The 19,109-nt window shown below is 43.4% G+C and overlaps 1 protein-coding gene across 4 annotated transcripts in view; it reads left to right on the top strand.

Moving 5' to 3' along the window:
* Positions 1 to 264: 264 nt before the first annotated feature.
* SEC24B (SEC24 homolog B, COPII component) overlaps positions 265 to 19,109 on the top strand; it is a 764,077-nt gene continuing 745,232 nt past the window's right edge. For 2 of the 4 annotated variants that reach the window (XM_086962003.1, XM_086962002.1), the window contains exon 1: positions 284 to 432. In XM_086962003.1, the coding sequence (XP_086818129.1) occupies positions 360 to 432 (73 nt within the window). In that variant the 5' untranslated portion in view covers positions 284 to 359. Of the gene's footprint in view, positions 433 to 19,109 lie in introns of all 4 variants that reach the window. The other 2 variants (XM_086962000.1, XM_086962001.1) reach the window with 2 other exon arrangements.

Genomic DNA, 19,109 nt, shown 5'->3' with positions numbered 1-19,109 from the left:
TGCGAATTAATGTCAAAACTGTTGAATGTAATTTTTTTTAAAAAATTTGAAGAGCCTTTATTACATGTCAACAGACCCAAATTCCCCTGTATATATGTTGGCTCACTCGGCGGCCTACCTGTGCACTGGGTGGTCACTATGAGCCTATACTGCACGAGCTGCATTGCTGGCCTGCGGCCACAGAGGGCGCTGTGCGCATCTCGTGCTCTCGCTGAGCATCTAGATGTCTTTCTATGTCACCTGCCTGCGCCTCTCGTCGTTACTCTCGCGGGATCTACGGATCTCGTGCTGGCTCAGCCGGCTCAGAGAGTGCTCTACGGAGTTCGGTTCCGTTGGCGACACGGGACCGAGCAGCAGCAATGTCCGGCCCGCCGCGGGTCCCACTGCACGGACAATCCGGCGCAGCTCAGAACCCCGAAAACCGGAGCAACGGTGAGAGAGGGGGGCCAAGACACTGAAAGACACATTGGACATACTGACACTGACAGATGGACACAAAGGCACTGACAGATGCTCTGGCTAGGAAAATGACAATCCATACACCCTCGCTCAGGTCACTGACAGAGGCAGGCACAATAAGAGCCAGGTATCCTCGGAACTGAAAGACTGATTAGGAGAGATGTTGACACTTGAACATGTACCCTAGTTTCGACAGTAAAGAACACGGGAAGAATGAGTTACAATCTTCTCTATGTAGATAAATGTGTTTTTGGGAATTGAAGGCGAGGTGTCCCTTTAAAAACTTTACAATTTGGAGGAATTTCAGAACTTTTAGTCCATCTTTTCTCTCCTAAACAATCTAATTGCTCCAAGCTCAATAAATGAGCTGAATAAATGGACCAATAGTGTTCGTAATAAGTTGGCGTGTGTATGAGACTACTAGCAAAGATGGGCACGTGAGGACATAGCTATAAAAATATTTCATAAGTATATAACTAGCAGACAGGCATAGATGCCAAGTAAACAGTATTACTTATGTATTGTGTTGCAAAATGTATTTATCACTTACTATCCCTATGTGGGGTGATGGAAACCCTTGCCTACATGGCCAGTGTGATGCACCATGTAGGGTGTGTAGTTAGAAATTGATAGTGTTGCCTTTGTTTTTTGATCGTATGTTGGAAGTGTTTCTATGTCCTGCATGTGGCCCACTGAGGTGTGGTTATAGTATTATAGGATGCCGACCTTAGCGGTGTAAGGGATGATGTAATATGAGTAAACTGGCTGGTTTGAGCTGCTTTGCAGGATTGTTTATTTTTTGTGTGAAAAATCTCTTTATTGGTATTTTCAATCAAAAGGCTTCACATATGTTACCAAGACCAATGATTACATATTTATATAGTGGTGTAACAAACACATCTTGATAAACCGACATGTAAGAAATAGTGTTAGCCAGTTGCACCTTGTATCGGGCCCTCAGAGGGATATCTAAGAAAAGGGAGGAAGATTGGAATAGGAGCCCATACATTTTATTTCATATAGAAATAGTCAAGCTTTCAATTCACCAATACAACTTTAAAGAAGGAACAAAAGATACAAAATTCAACTCCCAGACTATCCGGCTGGCGCTGCTCAATGCAGCTATCTGGGACCAGGAGGATGTGAATGATATTAGCATTTCATATCGTAAGAGATTGGATGTGACCTATGTCTTCCAGGGGACAAAGGGTCGCAGCGGATCCCTTGCGTATTTCTGTCCATAGGAACACTAGTCCCCCTCCAACCTGCGAATCATGGGATCGGGAATGGTTAGGTCATCTAATGGACTTAGTCAGTTATCTGGCTCTCCAAGTTGGGGGTCCAAGACTAGGGGTGGCAGTGGATTCAAGCTATCCAACAACTTCAGAACGTAGGTATCCCCCATCGTCGCCGGTTCGTTTATGGTATTTCTGATAAGCATAGTCCACTTAGCTGGTTTCTGCACTGAGTTGTCCATTCTGAGATATTTGTAGTCTTGAGCAGGTGTAGTTTGGAGGGAGAAATGGTGGCGAAATCTGCTGAATTGGGCGTTGTTAATATCATCCCATATCTGATTGTCATTGTGTGATGTCAAGAAGCAGTCATATTTTAGTTTTACTTGAGACCTATATCGGTGCTTAATTTGTAAACAAAAAAATATATAAGTGAAAGGCGTTGTCAGGAGGCCACTACAGATTACACCACCCATTGTCCCTGCCAGTGCTGCCAATGACAGTAACAACACAACTGTGACAAATCAGATGTTGTAGGCACCCAAAGCTGTAAGAATAGCTTAGGCAGCAGGTTTTAGCCATTGTTAATGAATATTGAATTATCATAAATCTGCTGTTGTCTTTCTAAATTAGACGTGCAGCACAACCATATTGCAGACTTTCGTAAGTGCTGGATTTTGACCATTAAGTACCGTTGCTGAGCGCCTTAAACCACAGGCTGAAACTAAGCAGTGGCAGTGATGGACTAGTCACTAAATTAAAATCCTCTATAGACCAGAGGCATGTGACAGATCTTTTCAGTTATTCCGTGCATACATGCAGTTGGTGAATGGTGGTTTAAGGCTTCGAAGGGGATGGCTGTGGACTGCCCTATAAAATATAATTGTAACCAAGGGGTAAGGTTGAAATAGAATACTTTGGATCATGTCAAATTTGAGGAGAAAATAATTGAGTCCAATTTAATTGACGTGATGACCTGTTTAACCTACTTAGCTCCCCCGAAATCCATCATAGGGAGTTTTGAAATCATATGTGAAGATGTGGCAAAAATCTGTTTAAATCCTTAAAAAAGGAATTGCCCTGAATGGTTTGATTTGGAGTGCTCAAAGGCAAATAGAGGTTTAAAAACAGCATTAAGTACAGTATCACATGACAGGTCCGTGATTAAGGAAGCTAGATAGTCTAATAAAAATATAATAGAGCGTAGAAAAGAAGAACTGAGACGCCAGACCTGGGAAGACTTAGAAAAGGCAGGAATGCTAAGAGATTCTAGGTCCTTCTGGGAGGTGATAAATCGTCCACGTTTCACGGATGTAAGCAGTCAGTCAGTCAGATATATTTTTTTAATCCTGAATCAGCCTGGCAATTAAGTGTATCCCTAACTTTAGATGAAGTGCAGGAGGCCCTTAGGAAGGGCATTGCCTCTAAAGCCCTAGGTCCAGACGGAGTACCTTTGGACCTCTTTAAAAGAAATCTGACACTCTGGGGCCCGTACTAATAAATGTTTTTAGAGCTGTTATAACGGGCCAATCCCACAATCTTGGAAGAAAGCCGTGGTAGTACCGATATTTAAAAAAGGCAATAGAAACGATCCGACCTGTTACAGGCCGATTTCCCTTATAGATGCAACATGTAAGGTGATAGGGGGGGGGGGTAATTCTGGCACGCCGAAAGTCATGAGCTAACAATGCTGGGATAATATCACATACCCAATATGAGTTTAGGAAGGGAACGGGAACTGTCAAGCAGTGCCTCAACTTGTCGATGTTCATGGGTAAGTACATGAAGGCCAGGGGGGTGTCAATGCACCTGGCCTTCATGGACTTGTCCAGTGCCTTTGACACGGTGTGCAGGAGCAAGTTGTGGGCATTGATGGATGATCTGAGCTTTGAAGAACCACTTGTTACTCTCCTCCGTAGACTACATGCTTCCACCTCTGTAGTTATCCTTTATGGCTCAGGGGCAGAGAAGACCATGCCCATCGCTTTGACAGAGGGGGTCTGGCAAGGCTGCATTCTAGCCCCGTTTTTATTTTTGGTTTATACAAATGAGTTGGAGCAGTTTCTGTTAAACAAACACTTGGACTTCCGAAAAATAGCAGGTGCCCAAGTACCTTTAATGTTGTATGCTGACGACACGGTCTTGATGGCCTTGACCGTCAAAATTATTAAAAACACGAAAATACACAGTGAATGGGACAGTTATTGAGAAGGTAAAACATTTTAGCTGTTTGGGGAATGTTTTTAACTCTAACCTAAACTGGGATCATTTTTTAGTATCCCGGGTGCAACAAACTTCAAGAGTCATTGAGGGGTTGTTTCGATTTGCGCCCAAACTTGGCCATAAGCCTGTTGCAGCGCTGATAACCCAGTGCAAATCTAAATGTCTGCAGGAGTGCGGGAATATCAAAAGAGTACCCAGATTCAAATAATTGAGAACACGTTTTTGAAGAGACTTTTATTTATCCCGTCCAGCTCCCCTACATCATTTTGCCACTCGGAGGTGGGCATAGATTATATTACAGACAGAATACACATGGCACCCCTGCTATTATGGGGGGAAATTTGGTCCTCAGAGGAACTTAATTTCTTCCGACTCATGCTAAAAGTTTGCATGAATTTAGAGAATGCAATTAGCAGTCCCCTGGTTACGCTATGTTAAACAAACATTTTATAGGATAGGATTAGAAGATTTTTATGATAAGCCTGAGTGTATACCCCCAAACATGAAAATGTCAATAAAAGAAGCTTTTGGATCTGAGCTGAGTATATCATCTAGGCCTACAGATAGACTGGACTCCCTTTTTTTAAAACAGCAACAATTTTATTTGACTTTTAGCTTGCAGGGTAATGCATGTTTTTTAATGACAAGATGTCGCTTGGGCACACTGCACTTTCTTGTGGCTTTTCCAAAACAGGTGGAGTGGTGTGAGAGGCTACCCCTCTGTCCTTGTAATAACACAGCCCAACAAAATAATATGCACTTTATGCTATTTTGCACATAATATAAAGACCCCAGGGCGCGCTTTCTCAAACCAATTTTAAATGAAAACTGTTTCCGCTCCCATAAAGAGGGTTTCAATTATTTACACTCTTTAGCAAATGCTTCCATTTGCAGCTCTGTGCTTAGTTTTATCAAAATTGATTTTATAATAAGGAAATGAATATGCAATGTAAAAGTATGCAATTAGGTGTTTAACTGTCTCTGAAGATATTGTTTGTGCTTTTTTGTAAATATTGTCTTATTTTATGATTGTTTGTTTTCCCTGTGAACTTTTATGATTCATCTGGAATCGAATAAAGGTTTTGACTGACTAGTCACTAAATTAAAATCCTCTATAGACCAGAGGCATGTATTGTATTGTATTGTATTGTAATTGCATTTATATAGCGCTTACTACCCCTGACAAGGAGTCAAAGCGCTTTTTCGGCGGGTAGCACGCTACTCCGGGACCCACAGAGGATTAGTGTTGAATTAGTATAGTGAAACATGCAAGTACATTTAAAGTGGTGGATAGTTTAGTCAGTTATTTGGATTTGGAATGATAGTAGAAGGATAGAGTAGGACAAAGGTTAGTATTTATTTATCGCTCGCTTGTTGACGCATGCTATTCAGGGAGCCTATAAAGGATTAGTGGTGAATTAATATGGTGAAATATGAGGTAATTTCAGTGGTGGATATTAGTCTGTTACTTGGAGTGAGAAGGATAGCGGATGGATAAAAGGGGAAGAAAGATTTGCATTCATATAGCACTTGTTACCCCTGATGGGTGTTGAAGCGCTTTTTTGGCGAGTAGCCATTTCTGTTTTTTTTAGTAAAATAGGGGCAAGCAGTCTAAGGGAATTATTATGCAGCTTGTATGCACAACAGTTAACTGCCTGACCGCTATGTTATTAGTGTTCCCCAGGAGGGTTATATTTAAATTAACATTATTATATATTACCCAGGCTAGACATAGCTCAGTCCTTCATAATGTACTTGAACATATACATTAGTGTGCTGATTGAGCTGTTCCATATTTGTAGGCTGTAGATTATACTTGAAGGTGCAATTATTATGCTGGTTTCCATCCCAGGGTTGGCAAATGGTGTAGGTATCTTGGAAATAGACATGTTTTCAACTTACTTCTGTGTTGACATTTTTTATTAATAAAATTTGATAAAGCATAAATGTAGATACAGATGCAGAGGAAAAAATGAGACATAGCATAAATGAGGAAATGATTCATATAATATAACAAAGTAAGCATAAACAACAAATCCTCTAGAATTCATAAGAGAAAACGAAGGATAAAAGGAAAGAGAAAAAAAAGAAAGAAAGAGAGGAAAAGAAAGGAAAAGAAAAAGAAAAGAACAAGGGAGCCCCAGAGTAACAAAACTAACTTTGAAATGATATGGAGGCATGAAGAGTGAGAAGCAACGTAGGAGAGAGGAATAAAAGAGAATGAACATGGTGCGAAAAAGGTGGAGTGAAGAAGGAATTAAGAAGGAAGAGCAGCCGTAGAAGAAGAAGGATTAGGAACAGAGGCATTACCAACTGTGGTTTCCAGGAATGGGGACCAAACTTGAAGAAAAATGGAAGCTTGATCCTGCAAATTATAAATTATACGTTCCTAAGAAGCTGTTTGTATCATTGCCACCAACCATTCCTCCTGAGAAGGAGGTAATGAAGACTTACAATGACGCAAAATACAAATTTTTGCCGTGGCTAGGGCAGTATGTAAGAGACGAGTCTGTGGTTTAGTGAATGTTTTAAGACCACGAAAGTCGTGTAAAATTATATTTGCAGAGGTAAGGGCCAAAGGCAATGACATAGAGGAAGCCAAAGTCTTTTGCACAAAAAGCCAAAATGATCTAGTACGAGGGCATTCACAGATAATATGCGTTATATCGCAACTGGAAGCAGGACATCTCCAGCACAAAGAATGGGAAAGTAACTTAGCACGATGTAATTTGACGGGGGACCAGTGCCATTCATGGAGAATTTTAAAAATACAGAATTTAAGGCAAGCTTCTCGAACACCCGTATGTAATCCTTCCAAAATGAGATCCCACTGGGCGTCTGAGTATGTCACAGAAAGGCGTGATTGCCACTTCAATTGAAGAGCTTTTGAAAGGGGTTGCGAAAATAGAGGCTGTAAGAAAGTCTTATAAAGGCCAGAGGTGACACCCTTAAAAGTTCCCCATAAATTCAAATAAGCTAAAATAGCAGGGCTCGACAAATCTTAAAAATCGTACTTGACCTGCAGGTCTAGTGAATAGAATTTTCTACTCGACCTAACATCAATGCCCTCGACCCAAAAATTGGTTGCATACAAATTTTCTTCAAAACATTTGCAGCACAGTTGTTCTATGACCAGTAAGACATGATCAAATTATTTTGCCTCATTACTATTCTCACTGCAATGTTTTGAAAGTTACGAGCACGGCCTTTGATAAACACTCTTAGCAGTACTCGGGTACACTACTGTACATTACACACACTAGAGCGTGGCCCTGGATGAATATTCTTAGCCAAACTCGGGTTCACCACTGTACCTTGAACATACTAGAGTATGGCTCTGGTGGCTCACTTAATCTCCCTGTGCCTAACAAAAATTAGTGTGTCATTGTGTAGTGTAACTGGTGCTCCTGTAAAGCACTCCAATACCTTCAGGTCGAGTAAGCACTATATGAATCTATAAAAAAAAAAACTCTTAGCAGTACTCTGGTTCACCACTGTACTTTAAACATATTAGAGTACGGCCCTGGATAAACACTCTTCCCAGTACTCGGTACACTGCTGTACCTTAAACATATTAGAGCACAGCCTAGGAAAGGGCAGATCGCACCATACCTGTAACTGTATGACTGGAATGTTTTTACGGGGTCTTGCATTTGTATTTTATGTCCCAGCTATCAGATCAGGCACGCTGTGTAAGCACAACTAGGGCCACATAAACAATACTGCCCTGCTTGCTCATGACATGATATCAGTATTTTCCATCACTCTCCTTTCCAGGTTCCTGACGTGGGAACCGGTCTGTCAAGCGACGGTGAAGCCTTTCAGTGCGATTTCACACCATAGACTGTGATTACAATCTGCCCATACATCTGTTTTACTTCCTGGTGGGCTCCTCGTCCTGGCCTTTCAACTTAATGAAGTCGGCGCCAGCCAGGTCCTCCTTGTTTACGGCGGTGCTTCATATACAGTTAATTGCAAATTACCCAGGGAAATAAAAAGATTGCGTGTAACGTGATTGGTTGTACAATTTGGAGTGGACATATATTTTCGTTCTTGTCCACTTTTTTACAGCCTTCATACATTCATACCACTTTTATTTTTGCCAACCCACCCATTCACTCCTTCCTTACTATAGATCGTATTATGCAGCTAAATATTTTTGTAATTAAAAGAACAAAGGGAATCGTGGGGCGCTGTTTACCCTCTGCATCCCGTCGGTGCACCTCTGACTGCATCCGCCTTGTAGAGCTGGGTAATCCAACTTCTAAGCTGTGAGCATCAAACACAAAATTTCCCTCGCTGACATCTGGCGCCTTGATGGGCACCGCAGGCAGCTTGTTAGCACCTTGCTACCATTGACGAGGCGTGTCCAGTAAGTGCCCTCCGGGCGCCTATGCCACCCTCTGTGCAGTTTCGAAATCTCAAACCTTTCTCATGTGCCTCATCTAGCTGTGGTGCTCTGAGCACTATCAACTTTCTAATCATAGACAGTTCGCAGTGCTAATGTGTTGCACCCGTTAATTATAATTATGTTCAATGCCTAATTTCTAGTCAACTAGGTTTGTGCTTTTCCCGGATAGAAGACTTGAAGTCTGAAACGAGAACAAGCGTAACAATAGCCCCTGCTGGGCGTCAATCCCCTTCAAAGCCACCCTACCCAACAATCAAGGCTAGAGCCCCTGACCCGCGGCGGTGTTCCCATCCAATTGCACCTACCTTAGGGTCCCCCGCAGAGAGATCGAGCCATCCTCGGCAGGCGCAGGCTTAAATCACGGGCAGAGCTCCACTCGCAGGGCTCCGAGGATCATGGTGATTACACCCAAGGTGCAGGAGGAGAACTTCTGCTTCGCTAGGGCACTAGTGTCGTTCATGGCCTGCCTCCGGTCAAGTGTATTGGGAACAGGGGTTGGCAAAAGCAGTTTACACGCTTATCCTGCTGCGGCTGTAATCAGCCAATGAGAAGTCTGTAAACTTTACTGTGCGGAGATTAGCAACCATCTGATTGGCTGATTGCAACTAGGCCTTAGCCGACCGAGCCCGCGTTGCAATCAGCCAATCAACACCTTTGCTTTTCCCGCATTTTGTCACGGCAGTTCTGAACATTTCACCCAGCTGCCCTCTAAAGACTTCTACCGGCACTGCACTTTAGCACAGCGACAAAGCTCAATCGCCAGGCCGGTCGAGTAGGCATGAAAACTGTCTCGCCCTGAAAGAAATTGACTCGCATTTGCGAGCGGGCGAGTACATTTGTCGAGCCCTGAATAGGAGAAGTGGACAGCAGCTCAGGTGAGGAACCCAGACATTTTGTGAGAGCTTGTTGAAGATAGGAGTATTTACAGGATTGTGAGGGCGGGAGATGGAATTCCTCACTGAGTTGGGGAAAGGATTTACAATTGTCACCATGGAACAGTTGATCCAGGGAGTGAATACCCGCCTCCTGCCACAGAGGCCAGGACACAGTACAACCCCGCACTCGAAAAGCCGAGTTAGACTATATAAGAGCATTAAAGTGAAGCCGTGAGTTAGACTTAAAGATACGATGGCTTCTTTGCCAAGACTTATACATAGCGGATAATCTAGGATTTTTGGGGTCAAGAGGACTGGAACCCTTGCCATATAAAAGGGATAAACTGGGGCCAGAAGCTAATAAGTGACGTTCAAGTGGAACCCATTGAGGGATGTCTTTAGACTTAGATAAAAAGAAAGAAAGTTGGGAAAGATGGAGGGCAAGGGAGTAATGCTCGGTAGAGGGAAGACCTAAACCTCCATGCAATTGGTGGGACTTTAATTTGGCTAGGGTGAGACGCGGTGTAGCTGTACCCCATATAAAGAGTTTAATTTTCGAATCAATGGACCGAAGAGTAGTCAAAGGAATGGTCAAAGGGAGCATAACCAGAACATAGAGAAAACGTGGTAAGGTGCCCATCTTGTTCGCCTGAACCCGTTCCCAAAGAGATAAACCTAGGGCCTTCCATTTATCGAAGTCTCTTTGCATTTGCGCAATTAAAGGAGTTAAATTGTCCGTGACAACATTATCCAAACCCCTATTGAGGAGTATACCCGAGTATTTAAGCAGAGAGGGTTGCCAATGAAATGGAAAACCGGAGATGGCGTCCTTCGTAGTACCAATGGACATGGGGAATGCTTCGCTCTTGTCCCAGTTAATCTTATATCCAGAGAAAGAAGAAAAATCATCAATGACACGGAGGAGAGCAGGGAGAGAACGGGGAAGATCAGTAAGTGTAAGAAGAATGTCATCCGCATATAAATAAATTTTGGAATGACCAATTGGAAGAGGAGTGCCCACTACATCCGCCGATTGACGAATTGTGGGCAACCCTGGCGAGTACCCCGTCGGATAGGAAATGGAGTAGAAAGAAAACCGCCACAGTTAACTTGAGCAGATGGGTTATCATAAAGTAGTCGTACGTTAGCTATGAACTGATCACCTAGTCCAAATCTTTGCATGACGGTAAAAAGGTATTCCCATTCGATGCGGTCAAATGCTTTTTCAGCATCCAAAGAGAGAAGTAGGGCATCATCAGCAAGATGCTGAGCTGACCATAAGGCATGTGAGAGAGTACGCAAGTGATTGCGAGAGGAACGACCGGGAACAAAACCTACTTGGGAATTATGAATTAAAGAAGGTAAAATCTTGCGGAGTCGTGATGCAAGAATGCTAGCAAGGATCTTAACATCAGAATTCAAGAGAGATATAGGACGATAACTACCACACAATAGAGGATCCTTGCCAGGTTCAGGCAGAACCGCTATGATGGCTTTGTTAGAAATAGAACCAAGAGAAGACTCCTCCATGGCTTCCCCAAAGGCAGCATGAAGAGTATCAATCATGCTCTGACCAGTCCATTAAAAAAATTCAGGAGGAAAACCATCATCCCCCGGAGCTTTATGGCACGGCAAGGCAGATACAGCTGAGGAGATTTCATCCATCGTGATGGGTCCTTCCGGTAGAGCTCTTCCATCATCGGAGAGTCGTGGAAGACGTACTGCATCTAGAAATTTAGACATCACTAGCGTATCGACCAGAGTGCCTGGAGAGTAGAGAGATCTATAAAAGGAGGCAAACTCCTCAACTATGTCTTGTGGCCGAGGAAGGAGATCGCCACCACTTGATTTAATCGCTGGAATCGCCATAGCGGCCTCTCTTTGACGCAGCTGCGCAGCCAATAATCGACTAGCCTTCTCCCCTTGTTCATAATGAAGACCTTTCATCTTTTGCAAGGCATATTCTGCCTTAGAAGTAAAAAGAGTATTGAGGGCCATGCATGTTTGTTCTAATAACTTACGATTTTGGAGAGTCGGTTTCAAAATATATAGTTGAGTCGACAAATATCCTTTTCCAGGTCAAGTTGTTTGGCAGCGGTTTGTTTGTTATAAAGAGCTGCGTCCCGCACAAGTTGACCTCTGATAGTTGCCTTAGCCGCTGCCCAGACCATTCTTTTAGAGGAAACCGAATCTTCATTATTATGAAGATAATCACGGAAGTGGGATTGCAAAAGAAGTTTACCCGCTGGCGTTTTATATTTGTTGATATTCAAACGCCACGGTTTGCGCCCCGGACTCATAAGACCCAAGTCTAGAGATAGAAGGACAGGGGAGTGATCAGATATAGCTGCTTCTAAAATCTGGGAATCAGTAACCAATCGGACTGAATGTTGCGAAAGAAGAAAATAATCAAGGCGCGAAAACGTACCGTGAGTAGAAAAAAAAAAGTGTACTCTTTATCCTGTGGGTGACTTAGTCTCCAATGGTCAACAAGACCAGTGTCAGTAAGAATGTCACAGAAAATGGCTCTGACCGAAGCGTTGTTAATATCAATGCAGCCCGCTCTGTCAAGAGCAGGATCCGGTGCGAAATTCCAATCACCACCGATGAGAAATTGAGAAGCATTTATTTCCGTAAGAAGACGATTAAATCGAAGAAAAAAATGTTTTTGGGAGCCTAGCGGAGCGTATACAGAACCGAGACAAATGAAGGAATTGCCAAGCTTCAGTTTAACAAAAACATATCAACCCTCCGGGTCAGACCATGACTTTATAATTGTGAAAGGCAGTGACTTCCAAAAAAGAATGGCTACTCCGCATTTACGAATAGGATTAGGATTTGCGGGATCAGGTTTAGAGACTGAACTATGTATGACTTTACCAACCCAGTCCCTGCTGAGTTTACTAGACTCAATATCGTTCAAATGAGTCTCCTGTAAGAGAGCAACGTCCACATGCTTAGAATGTAAATAGGAAAGAACTTTCTTGCGTTTTATGTAATGGGTGAGGCCATGAACATTCCAAGAAATCACAGACAACGGATGGGTAGAAGGCATGAGAATAGGAGTAAGTAAACAAGAAGTGAGGAAGAGGAGAGATAAAAAAGAATAGAAATGCTACTCTGGGAAACCAAAAGGGGGAAAGTGGATTTTAAAGGCAGAATGAAAAATGGAACAGACAAAGCAAATATGAATAGAGAGGGAAAAATTATTAAAGATGCAAAGGAAAAAGAAAGAAAGAAAAAAGAATCCTAGACTGTTAACTACGGGTCTGGGTGCACCTACAGCAGCACCAAGGGAGACCGGACCCCCTCCAAGCAAAGAAGAATGGGGATCCGGGGAACAAGTAATAAAACTAAAGATTGTAAAATGCATTTAGAATATGAGTCCAACAAGAAAAATATGGAAAACCATATATCATTATCATGAAATATAAGCAATAAAATGTACAAAATAATCATGATATATGAATCCTACAATAAGAGAAAAACAGGAGAAGAAAAGATTACATTCAAGGGAAATAAAATAGAAACAAGACCTATTACATAATACATAATAGAGGTGCGAAGATAGAGTGAAAGAAATAGGAAAGTTAAATGAGAGGAATAGAGAAAACCTGCACTATCATAAAGAGGGGGAGAAAAGAAGGTAGAAAGTACAGATAATAACGCAGAGGAATAAAGACATAGGAAAATACAAGAACCCATTTTAAGAAATATATGAAAGTATCCAAAGCGGAGTATCCACTGAAAGAAGTGAAGAATGTCACGTGAAACAATGAATACAATATGATAGGGAAAGGAATGCATTGGAAAAGGTCCATCATAGTAAAGGGAACAGTGCTGAGGCAAGCCCACAAACAGAGATATACTCCAAGGAGGCCGAACACGTAGTGTAAAACCATGAAAGAAAAGGGACATAAAGAACACAGTGTGAAATAAAGAACAAAAGTTATCGCATCACATAAAGAAAAACGGCGTTAGCATAAAACCCTAGACAAGAGAATAGTAATATGAGAAAAACAAAGAAGAAAAACACGAAAAGGAGACAAACCTACAATGGTACATAAAGAGAGAGGGAAAGAGATAACATGTAGAGACAAGGAGAGAAAACTATACAATCATGCCATAGAAGGACAAAAGAAAATGATCAGAAACAATCCAAACATAGAAAACAATGAAACAAATAGACATCATTCAAAAGCGAAATAGCTAATAAAGAAATGGTGAGTAAATACCTTAATAACAATAACATCACTATAGCAGAGGGAATGAATAGGAAGAAAGAAAGAAAAGCTACCTGTGGGGAGGTAACAACCTTATAGTATATAATAAGCAGAACCTGGAAATAATTAAATAGCTGCAAGACCGAAAATCACATAGTAATAGCAAATACAGAATAACATTAGAGCAGAAGGTACTATACTGAACACTTAGTATAAGGTACTATATTATATCATATATACATAAAGGTCACAGTGAACCAAACAAGCAGTAAAAAGCATTATCAACAACGAATACTGCTATAAACTTATAGAATAAGAAAAAGAGAGAAAATAGAACATAAAAAGAAATTCAGTCAGCATCAGAGGGCGTTTTAAGAGGCGATCTAGACTTGTCTCTTTGCTGCGTGTTAGTTGGAGAGTAGACAGAATGTATAACTGAATCCCTGTCCTGAGAGCGAGACAGACGAGCGAGATCCCTGCCACGTTGCCTAGTCAGGAGAGGTGTATAAGTGAGATGTTGGTAGGTTCAGTGAGGAGGACTTGGACTGAGGAGGTTTGACCCAGGAAGAAGACTGAGTTTCCATATCACTGCATTTGATATCGTCTAGGAACTGTTGTAGAAGTGCAGGATCATAAAAGTCTTTGGACTCTCCATTCCTGGTAATACGAAAACGTGCAGGTTCAAATAATCGATATTTGATGTCCATTTGTCGTAACTGGGGTCGCATAGAAAGAAACGCTTTCCGCCGTTCATTCGTTTCTTTAGAGAAGTCTGCAGCCATCTGGATGGTATGGCCTTGAAACAGGAAGGAGCCATGAGTGCGATCCAATGATAGAATCTGTCTGGTCTGCTCATGCCGAAGAAAACAAGCAATAATTGGCCTGGCCCTTGCCGAAGGACCAAAACGCAGAGGTCCTAGTCTATGAGCACGCTGGAGCTCAAGAGGAGGAGAAAAATTAATCCCAGTCAAAGTGGGAAGGGCATTTCAAAGAAAGGACTTCATATCTTGTTTTTCGATATTTTCTGGAAAGCCAAAAAAACGGATATTGTCTCTACGACTGCGATCCTCCAAATCAATGATCTTACTGTGTTGGAAAAGTAGATCTTGATCTGAACCCTGAACAGAATCCAGTTGGCTTTCTATATCCACTATTTTAGAGTCAATGACGTCAATCCTTGTGTGGAAAGTAGTGAGTTCTGCCCTGATAGACTTTGTCTCTGTGGTTAATGAAGTCATGGCAATGTCCAGACCCTCCAAACGCCGGTTAACACCAGAGAGTTCTTGCAAAATGCGTTGCATAGTATCAGATATGGATTTGTCGTTCTGAAGTGATATAGCTTGTGGTGGAGAAGGTGACGCAGATCCATTACCTTTAGCTGTCGAAGTAGAGGATTGTTTAACCACATCAGTGAAAAGCGTTTGTTTAGGCCCACGACCCCCATTCCTATTGTTAGACATGTTCGTGCACCTTTGTAGAGGTGGTCTACAGTAGCGAATATAGGAAATATTGGAATATGAGGCAATGATGAAATACACCAAATAACAGGAAAGTAGTAAAATAGGAGCAGCAAGTAAATTTCCAAAACTAACAGCATACAATTAATACCTGAAATTCAAAAAAATAATTATAGCATTGCCACAAAATAACAAGCAGTGTGTCAGTAAACCAAAGTAGTGCCGAAATGTCAAGTCACACATACAAAATGTACCTCAAAAATAAAGCATAAATGAGTACAACAGTGAATTATCAATGCAATGATGACAAAGTAGTTGTACATAATGTGAGAGTACGCACTGAATGTGAAGATAAATCGGTTTTCAAATGACAGATATTATATGAAATATGAGAAGTGTCATACACTCAGGACTGCCACAAAGAAAACATGAGATTATGTGGCTGGCATATAAAGCAATGACAGTGAATGGAGTCAAAAGTGCGAATAAGATGAGGTAACAAACATGCAACAGTATACAAACAAATTTAGGGCTGCAATTTATAAGAACATGCTTGTCACATATGAGGGTGGAACATGGGGGGGGGGGGGCAAGTTACCATTCCACCAGAAACCAATACAAACAAAACAAAGCCCATGAGCTTAGAATAGAAAGCAGTAATTGCAAATGAGGATGTAACCCCTGTTCCCTGCCGCCTATCTCCCCCTGTAGAAGCTGAGCCAGCAAGGTAACATATTGGAAGTACAGGAGAAAATATGTACTAGAAATGAGAAAATTGATAAGGGCAAGACAATTCGACACAGATGTCACTTATTGAACAAAAAGTAGCTAAGCAAAAGTGCCAAAACCAGTTGGTAAAAGTCAATGGGAAAAAAGGACCAGTACTCGTGCACGTAAATCTGCCAGTACCGTTAGTTTTGCCCCTTCAAGTGACCTTCACATTTTGCTTCCACTCGTAATGCAAAAATTAAAGTAGTAATGTAGGCAATATGAGCTCGGCCAGTATTGATATAACTGTTGGGCATAAGTGCACATGGAAGTAATTAGACACGCTGCAGTGACATAAGAAAAATGTCAAACTGTCAAGATTCCCTTCGTTCCTGTGGTGGTGTGTTTTCCAGTTAAAAACAGTCAACAACAAGCATTTGCAATGCAATAGGTCTCGCATTAGGAAAGTTTGAGCTATTGGTCTTGTAAAGACAAGTTTTTTTTATTTATGTGTTGGTTTTGAAAATAGCGAAATTAATAGCTTTGTCATTTACAATGCCAAAACTTTTATCTTTTGCAAATGTGACACCTATAGCATTTGTAATGCAACATGTTTTGTATTTACGTGACTTAGATGTATTGATATTACAAATAACAATGGCTTAATTTTTTTAAATAATAATGCTTAAATAAAAGTTATTGTAATTTATAATGGCAATAGCTTAAGCTTTTGTAAATAACTTTTGTGAAGATTATGTTCAGTGTATTTTATTGTGACGAAAATCCAAGAACAGGAGTGAAATATTAACATCTTTTTTGTGGCTTTTGTAATAAAGCTTGAAACATTGAGAGAACATATTTGAACCAGTTGTTGTTGAATGGTAGCACAGATTGATACTGTGGTGGCGCTGAGTGATGTTGTGGTGGCGACGAGTGATGCTGTGGCGTTCAGTGATGTTGTGGTAGCGCATAGCGATGTTGTGGTGCCCCTGAGTGATGCTGTGGTGGTGCGATAGATAGTGAGGGCGATAGATAGATAGAGTGAGGGCGAAAGATAGATAGTGTGAGGGCGATAGATAGATAGTGTGAGGGCGATAGATAGATAGTGTGAGGGCGATAGATAGATAGTGTGAGGGCGATAGATAGATAGTGTGAGGGCGATAGATAGATAGCGTGAGGGCGATAGATAGATAGCGTGAGGGCGATAGATAGATAGCGTGAGGGCGATAGATAGATGTGTGTGGCTGAGTGTGTGTGGTTGTGTGTGTGTGGCTGAGTGTGTGTGTGGCTGAGTGTGTGTGTGGCTGAGTGTGTGTGTGGCTGAGTGTGTGTGTGGCTGAGTGTGTGTGTGGCTGAGTGTGTGTGTGGCTGAGTGTGTGTGTGGCTGAGTGTGTGTGTGGCTGAGTGTGTGTGTGGCTGAGTGTGTGTGTGGCTGAGTGTGTGTGTGGCTGAGTGTGTGTGTGGCTGAGTGTGTGTGTGGCTGAGTGTGTGTGTGGCTGAGTGTGTGTGTGGCTGAGTGTGTGTGTGGCTGAGTGTGTGTGTGGCTGAGAGTGTGTGTGGCTGAGTGTGTGTGTGGCTGAGTGTGTGTGTGTGGCTGAGTGTGTGTGGCTGAGTGTGCGTGGCTGAGTGTGCGTGGCTGAGTGTGCGTGGCTGAGTGTGCGTGGCTGAGTGTGCGTGGCTGAGTGTGCGTGGCTGAGTGTGCGTGGCTGAGTGTGCGTGGCTGAGTGTGCGTGGCTGAGTGTGCGTGGCTGAGTGTGCGTGGCTGAGTGTGCGTGGCGATGTGCGGGGTGATGTGCGGGGTGATGTGTGTTTGTGTGTGGGGTGATGTGCGGGGTGATGTTGTGTGTGTGGTTGTGTGTGAGATTGTGTATGGTGTGGTTGTATATGTGTGTGTGTGCGTGATTGTGTGTGTGTGCGTGCGGTTACAGAAGGATGTATGTGGAAGAGAGCAGCAGATCAGCACAGGAGAAGAGAACAGGGAGTTAAAGAAGGAGGCGGTGGAAGAGAGGAGCAGATCAGCACAGGAGAAGAGAACAGGGAGTTAAAGAAGGTGGTTGGGCGGAAGAGAGCAGCAAATCAGCACAGGAGAATAGAACAGGGAGTTAAAGAAGGAAGCGGGTGGAAGAGAGCAGCAGATCAGCATAGGAGAATAGAATAGAACAGGGAGTTAGAGAAGGAGGTGAGGTGGAAGAGAGCAGCAGATCTGCAGAAGTTAACAGGGAGTTAAAGAAGGAGGCGGGTGGTTGAGAGCAGCAGATCAGCATAGGAGAAGAGAATAGGGAGTTAAAGAAGGAGGCAGGGTGGAAGAGAGCAGCAGATCGGCACAGGAGAAGAGAACAGGGAGTTAGAGAAGGAGGCGAGGTGGAAGAGAGCAGCAGATCATCAGAAGAGAACAGGGAGTTAAAGAAGGAGGCGGGTGGTTGAGAGCAGCAGATCAGCATAGGAGAAGAGAATAGGGAGTTAAGGAAGGAGGCAGGGTGGAAGAGAACAGCAGATCGGCACAGGAGAAGAGAACAGGGAGTTAGAGAAGGAGGCGAGGTGGAAGAGAGCAGCAGATCATCAGAAGAGAACAGGGAGTTAAAGAAGGAGGCGGGTGGAAGAGAACAACAGATCAGCACAGGAGAAGAGAACAGGGATTTAGAGAAGGAGGTGGGTGGAAGAGAGGGAGGGCGATGGATAGAGTGAGGGCGATGGATAGAGTGAGGGCGGTAGAGAGAGTGAGGGCGGTAGAGAGAGTGAGGGCGGTAGAGAGAGTGAGGGCGGTAGAGAGAGTGAGGGCGGTAGAGAGAGTGAGGGCGGTAGAGAGAGTGAGGGCGGTAGAGAGAGTGAGGGCGGTAGAGAGAGTGAGGGCGGTAGAGAGAGTGAGGGCGGTAGAGAGAGTGAGGGCGGTAGAGAGAGTGAGGGCGGTAGAGAGAGTGAGGGCGGTAGAGAGAGTGAGGGCGGAAGAGAGAGTGAGGGCGGAAGAGAGAGTGAGGGCGGAAGAGAGAGTGAGGGCGGAAGAGAGAGTGAGGGCGGAAGAGAGAGTGAGGGCGGTAGAGAGAGTGAGGGCGGTAGAGAGAGTGAGGGCGGTAGAGAGAGTGAGGGCGGTAGAGAGAGTGAGGACGGTAGAGAGAGTGAGGACGGTAGAGTGAGTGAGGGCGGTAGGGTGAGTGAAGGCGGTAGGGTGAGTGAAGGCGGTAGGGTGAGTGAAGGCGGTAGGGTGAGTGAAGGCGGTAGGGTGAGTGAGGGCGGTAGGGTGAGTGAGGGCGGTAGGGTGAGTGAGGGCGGTAGGGTGAGTGAGGGCGGTAGGGTGAGTGAGGGCGGTAGGGTGAGTGAGGGCGGTAGGGTGAGTGAGGGCGGTAGGGTGAGTGAGGGCGGTAGAGTGAGGGCGGTAGAGTGAGGGCGGTAGAGTGAGGGCGGTAGAGTGAGGGCGGTAGAGTGAGGGCGGTAGAGTGAGGGCGGTAGAGTGAGGGCGGTAGAGTGAGGGCGGTAGAGTGAGGGCGGTAGAGTGAGGGCGGTAGAGTGAGGGCGGTAGAGTGAGG

Source organism: Lissotriton vulgaris, chromosome 3_1 (assembly GCF_964263255.1).
Source record: "Lissotriton vulgaris chromosome 3_1, aLisVul1.2, whole genome shotgun sequence".
Classification (NCBI taxonomy): Eukaryota; Metazoa; Chordata; class Amphibia; order Caudata; family Salamandridae; genus Lissotriton; species Lissotriton vulgaris.
The sequence above is the reverse complement of the archived record's forward strand: the minus strand, read 5'-3'. Positions and strand labels throughout refer to the sequence as shown.